General features: G+C 38.2%; 1 protein-coding gene across 1 annotated transcript; it reads right to left on the bottom strand.

Annotated features, from left to right (window-relative positions):
* Positions 1-515: 515 nt before the first annotated feature.
* Positions 516-6551, bottom strand: S100P (S100 calcium binding protein P). Its single transcript, XM_032783374.1, has 2 exons — positions 6414-6551; positions 516-665 (listed from the first exon to the last, which is right to left on the bottom strand). Exons 1-2 carry the CDS (start codon positions 6549-6551, stop codon positions 516-518), a joined length of 288 nt encoding a protein of 95 aa, XP_032639265.1.
* Positions 6552-6821: the final 270 nt, after the last annotated feature.

The raw sequence follows: 6821 nt of genomic DNA, 5'->3' as shown, positions 1-6821 counted from the left end.
GATATAAGCACCTTTATACTGATATAACCACGTCCACACTAGGGAGGTTGTACCTCCTAGACCTTAACAATACTGATAGTGTTAAAGTGGTACATCCTGGGTGTGCAGATGAGCCCTTATCCTAAAATGCTGTAGGGGTAAGGCCTCAATCAATTGAGGCTCAGTGGATTGTGGCACAATCAGTGCACTGCACCTCCAACAGCTGTTATCCTTAGGGGACCTCTGGGATGAAATTCTCCATTATGAATAAAAACAGAATTTTAAAAACAAAGGGGTATAAACCACTTTTTTCTTTTTTTTTTTTGAGAGCGAGCGAGAGAGACAGAGCAATAAGTATACACCACAAGAATGCTAAAACTAGCATTTTATTTGAAGGAGGAGAAACTTAACATGCAAGGCAGGGAGTAAACAAAGTACGATTAAACAGTATTTCAGTTCATGGAGTAAATAAAGCTAGCAATAATATTAGCATATGGAATACAGCAAAAGACCAGCTTCTTATGAGCTGTTTTACATTATTTTGGTCCTTTCTGCTCAAAATATTTATGGCAGCAGCAAGTCATGGCTGCCACAAAGATGACAAATTCATTGAAGTCTACTTCAGAATCTCCATTTTCATCCAGACCCTTGAAGAGTTTGTCAACAGCTTCCTTATCTTTCCCCGACTAAAGGACAAAAGAAGCAGTCAATAGAGAGACATGCAATTTATTCTGAGGTCCTAAAAGCAGCAGCAAAATTGTAAATTACTTGAACAATAGAAATGATGTGGTGTGGATCCAAACAGCTTAGTATGAGTGTGTGTAGGGTTTAGGGGCACCACCTGGTCCCCAGTGAAGAAAGTGTTAACCTCAGCTCAGTTTCTTTGTACCTTTCCACAGGTGATTAAGGGGCTAATTATAGATTAATTGCTTAGTATTATCCACAAAAACAACAAGGGGTCCGGTGGTACCTTAAAGACTAACAGATTTATTTGGGCATAAGCTTTTGTGGGTAAAAAACTTCACATCTTCAGATGCATGGAGTGAAAACTACAGATGCAGGCATTATATTGTGTTTTGCTTCAGTTAACTTGTTTTGATTTCTGGTTAGGTTCCTTTAGGAAAAAAATCCTGGCTCACTTCCCCAGGGCTTTGTTTCTGCTGAGTCATTCCACCAGTTCACTGTAGGATATGCAGAACTTTGGAACTCTGTGTTATGTTAATACAAGGCTCTGTAATTTAATCAGGATAGTAGTGTAACTTGTTGATCTTGTTAGAGAAAACAGAACAATACTTGGAAGACTATGGGGCCCAAATCCTCCTGTCATTGAGGTCAATCCCAAAAGTTCCATTAGCTTCAAATGGAGCAGTGGGTTAATAAAAGTTGTGTGTGCATACGTGTGTGCACACACATTTAAAAGGTCTGTAACCCAAATCCTATCCTTAAAGGTATATTTATGTATATGGAATGAATAAATAAATGCTGTAGCTATCAACAAATCTATAGGTGCATATACTGTATCTGCTTTAAAAACATGTTTAATGATCAAACTTGCATAATGCTAAAGATGCTAAACAAGATACTCCAACCCCAGCTAAAATCTTCATACCTGAATTTAAAAACATCCTTTCGCAGCCTGCTCCCACCACCAAAAAAACCCCCAAAACCCCACACCTCTTAATAAAATAAGTGTTTGAAATATAGTAGAAGGTCAACAAACAGGCTTTGTTGGGCCAAGAGTGGGAGCATTAAAATAAGGCCTCTTCATTGAGAATAACCTGTATGCAGCCCCCACATGTGAACATTTTGGGATTGTCATCTTGAGTGTTCCAGTTGATGTTAATGACTTGAACATGTTAGTCACGAGGAGCTGTGCACACACAGGGCAGACTCTGAAGCATTAGTAAAGCAAATTTTGAGTTATGAGATGAAAAAATGGTATCCTCGCCATGTCCTTTTGTTTTCAGCCTATCATAATTTAAATTGACCAACTTGTTTCAAAATGCCCACAACAATTCACCTCTGTCTGAAATTAAACATGACAATTTCCAGGAAAAAAATAACTTATTTTGAGAATGTTTTAAAGATATTTTTTTAAAGGATTACAACAGGTCTTCAAGCTTGAGTAGAGCTGGGTGAATAATGGAGCCTTTGGTTTGCTGGCCATTTCAAAAAGTCTGAAACAATGTGGTTAGGTTCAAACAAAATTGAAATGTTTTATTTTAATTTTGTCTATTTTAAAATGTTTTTGAATTTTTAAAATAAAATTGAGGAAAAAATGTTTAGAAAAAATGGAATGTTTTGATTTTTCGGATTTTTTAAAAATTAACAATGGAGCCAAATCGGCACAAATTCATGAAACATTTTGATTTTGCAAATTATGCATTTTTCACTAAAAAAAAATAAAATAAATAAAATTTAGTTTTAATCTGCACCCTTGCGATGATTTGTTCCAATCATAGAATCATAGAATATCAGGGTTGGAAGGGAGTGCAGGAGCTCATCTAGTCCAACTTGCTCTCAAAGCATGACCACTTTCCAACTAAATCATCCCAGCCAGGGCTTTGCCAAGCCTGACCTTAAAAACCTCTAAGGAAGAAGATTCCACCACCTCCCTAGGTAACCCATTCCAGTGCTTCACCACCCTCCTAGTGAAATAGTGTTTCCTAATATCCAACCTAGCCCCCCCCCCCTGCAACTTGAGACCATTACTCCTTGTTCTGTCATCTGGTACCACTGAGAATAGTCTAGATCCATCTTCTTTGGAACCCCGCTTCAGGTAGTTGAAAGCAGCTATCAAATCCCGCCTCATTCTTCTCTTCTGCAGACTAAATAATCCCAGTTCCCTCAGCCTCTCCTCATAAATCATGTGCTCTGGCCCCCTAATCATTTTTGTTGCCCTCTGCTGGACTCTCTCCAATTTTTCCACATCCTTCTTGTAGTGTGGGGCCCGAAACTGGACACTATGAATTTAAGAGGATGCAGTTTTTATAATAAACAGAGGATGGCAGTAGAGACCTGTAAAATATAATTAACTAAACTACTGTGGTTTTGTTGAAGCTAAATTTTATATAAATATGAAATTATGTAAATATTGATCAGTTTTACTGTGTATCTTAAATACTTAACTTCATTGAAATCTGAAGGGTTTGAAGAGTCAGAGTCTAATTAGTTCAATAGTCATTTTATTTTTCATTGATTTAATGTTTTTTTTTTAAATAAAATGAGAAATTATAACCTGAGATATGCCAAAAACTCCACCAGAAATTCAGTTATGTGATTAGTCCTGGCTGAACAATATATGATCAAAATTTTGTTCCTTTTTATTTTTTCAAATTATCCATAAACAGATTTAATTTTAAATTGTTCAATTAATTATTTGTGGACCCGTGTCCATACCCAGGGTCCTTGGTGGGTTGTACTGGGGCAGCTAGCTTGCACTGAAGTCCATGCCACCACATTCTCACTAGTATTATTATCCATACTAGATTAAAGCTACCATGGATATGCCTATCTGTGCTACAATTACACCTTAATTTGTTATGTAGATGCACACAATAAAGCAGAGCTCTTGCAAATAGCTGAAGCCCTGAGTGATCACTGAACATCACACACAGATCTTAGTGCTCTAAGAATGCACGCACAGTTGTTTGGAACTTCAGTGTTGGGTGTGTACAAAATAGAACCACTTTTTGAACATTTGGCCCTAGGCTGTGGCAATTAATGGGACAGATTTTACATTTAGGCAAACAAATGTAACTCCTGTGAGGCACCAGGCTGTGTGAAAGCAGAATTTGGCCCAACAGCTTTATGGAATTTTTAGTGATATAAAAGAAATGGAAACAATCAAGAAAGAAAGTTATGACTTCGAACCAAATAAAATTGTTATTGTACAAGTAAAGTGATGTGCAGTAAATAAGGAGAACCAATAATGAGAAGTGAAGTTAAACTTTTGCATTTACATCCTGGAAAGTTAACACACATTATGGGTGGTGATTTTAACATGTTAATTTGCAAGAAAGATTTTGTGAATTTTTAAAAATAAAAATGTATTTTCTCTTTTAACCTAATCTTCACTAACCTTTGCTGCTAAATAATAATCTTTCTTTTAAAAAAACCCAAACCACTAAATCTGAAAGCTGAGTCTGAATACTGCGATAAGCAAGCCATAGTAGGGATTAAACTCAGCCTAGTTCAGCAAAATGTGCATTAGCCATCTATGCTGCAGAGACTTGTGCAAGACTTTAATAATCCCCAAAATGATACAAGGACACTGGCCACAGCTACAGGCATGCTCCCATATTGCAGTATCTTGACCTAATGGGCCAAATTCTCTCCTTACATATGCATGCCTTACTGCTCAGTGAGAACCAGGTGTCTATATGTGAAGCCTTGATTTCCCTTTACAGAATGAAGTTTGATAAAAACAAGTCTGTATAATAGTCTAAAAATATATGAATGCAATTAAATTCAAGTCAAGTCACAAATTTTAGAAAAGGATTATTGGTGGCTATGACCAAGTTCAAACAAGTTATTTGGAGCTCCCCAGAAAATGATAGTATCGATAGTGGAAATATTTCTGTTTTCTAATTAAAAAGGCAAAAGACATGACATTTTTTAGGGAAGGAAATTAAAAAAAAAAAAATTCCATTGCAGGGGAACTGAAGTGGAATTTTCCAGCTGCCAGGCTGAAAGGCTATTGTCAATTTCAAAAAGTTGAAAAAAAATGTGGCTAGGTTGGAACAAAAGTCTTTGCTTTGAAAGTGAAATTGACAAAAGCCTTCCAGCCCAGCTGCCTGAGAAACAGAGAGCTGGGGCATTCAGCTTTTCTGGCCTAGGGGTGGGTATGGGTGTGAGGGAAATGGGGAGACAGTTTTCCAGCTCTCTGGACCCAAGACCGCGGGGAGGTGGGGAGACTGGGGGCCTGGGCTCTCTCTCTCCAGCTAGTGTTGGGAGGCTGATAGCCAGAGAGCAGAGAGCCAGGGTACCCAGCCTCTGCAGCCCTTCTGGAAAGATTTGTCAGACAAGAGCCTTCCAACAGGGAAGCAGGCAAGCTGTCATTCTGATATTCCCAATGGAAAATTGAAATTTTTCATCAAAAGTGAAATTTTCTCACAGGAAGTTTCAGTTTTGTGAAAAAAGGTGTTTTTAATTGGAAAATCATTCTGACAAAATTTTTCCAACCGCCTCTAATGTTACTGTTTTCTAGAAAATATCCTTTGCAACTTAATGTTTTTAAGAATGGTAAAAATAACATGATACCACATTGCAGAGTGTGGAATACTTGTCTACACTGACACTTTACAGCGCTGCAACTTTCGCACTTACGGCTATGAAAAAACAGCCCCGAGTGCTGCAAGTTTCAGCGCTGTAAAGCGCTAGTGTGGACCATAGCTATGCCCCTCATGGAGGTGTTTTTTTAAGAATGCACTGTGCCACGACTACAAAAGTGGCAGTGCTTTAACATTGCCAGTGAAAACGTGCTACATAAATAGATGAAAAATACTTAAGAGCACATTCTGATTATTTAAAAATGCTGTTATCTGAAACATTTTCTTTATTTCTTTCCCTTTATTTGTTATTGAGAAGGATACTTCACAAACAGTTCTTCCAAGTTCATTTACTCTGTCCCAGTGCTGCTTAAATAACATACTTGTATACATGCCCAGATATCACAGTAAGAAGTGTGGTATAAATGCCTAGACCAAGAGACTCCCCATTTGCTGTCATTATATTCAATTGTTAACATCACAATCCTTTTTCACATCAGTTAATTGAGACATCATATGGGATTACAAATTCTGTTGGGGAGTAAACAGCAGGAGCAGATGACTTCTGAAGAAGTAAATATTCTGTTTAAATGCCATTACCCTGAAAACGAGAGAGAGGAATAAGAAATCAGGGCTGCCCAGAGGATTCAGGGGGCCTGGGACAAAGCAATTTTGGAGGTCCTTCTATAAAAAAATGTTGCAATACTATAGAATACTGTATCAGAGGGGTAGCCATGTTAGTCTGGATCTGTAAAAGCAGCTAAGAGTTCTGTGGCACCTTATAGACTAACAGATGTTTTGGAGCATGAGCTTTCGTGGATTAATACCCACTTCATCGGATGCACAGAATACTGTATTCTTGTGGGGAGCCCTGTGGGGCCTGGGGAAAATTGCCCCACTTCCCCCACCCACCCGACAGCCCTGTAAGAAATACAGAAAACCTGACAATGAGTATTGATTCTGACTACTGCATTCAGTTTTGTGATCTATGTTCACTTTCAAAGCCACACTGTCAGCATGATGCACAAGAAAAGGTCCCACACAACTTCCCTTAACAGTAATGATTTCTGTAGCCCAAATTTCTCTGCACAAAGCACCAAAAATGTGTCTCTCCATATTGCTTTAAGTCTATGACAGAGAAAATATACTGAACCATCACTTTACCGAGAGGAAGTTGGGTAGCTCTTTTTCCAGAAGGGTCTTTAGTTCTCCTTTGGTGAGGGTTTGCTTATTGCCTTCAGCCCCAGAATACTTGTCAAAGACATCAATGATCATTCCCATTGCAGTTTCCAGTTCAGACATCTTTGCTAATGGATTCTGGCTTCCTTCTTTGCGTGAGTAGCCTCTGGCCCTCCCTTAGAGAGTAGAGACTGAACAGGTTCTGGGGTGCTTTATATAGCTGTCACATCTCATGGTTACACAGTGAGTGGAGCCAGTTAGCAAATATCTACACCTTAAGCACCGCTTTTCATCATCTAGGTGCAGCTTGAAATCAAATTCCTTTCTAAAGAAATTCAATTCAAAATTCAAGCTTTATCAGTAGGGCAGAGCTTGAACAATGATTTATACATC

This window comes from Chelonoidis abingdonii, chromosome 5 (genome assembly GCF_003597395.2).
Source record: "Chelonoidis abingdonii isolate Lonesome George chromosome 5, CheloAbing_2.0, whole genome shotgun sequence".
Taxonomy (NCBI): domain Eukaryota; kingdom Metazoa; phylum Chordata; order Testudines; family Testudinidae; genus Chelonoidis; species Chelonoidis abingdonii.
This window is presented reverse-complemented; position numbering and strand designations above follow the sequence as displayed.

Bases quoted from the DNA above. Each gene is read 5' to 3' on its own strand.
- S100P (XM_032783374.1), bottom strand. From the start codon at position 6,551: ATGTCTGAACTGGAAACTGCAATGGGAATGATCATTGATGTCTTTGAC. The intron at 666-6,413 runs GTAAAGTGATGG...TTTGTCCTTTAG, and splicing joins AGCTACCCAACTTCCTCTCG to TCGGGGAAAGATAAGGAAGC.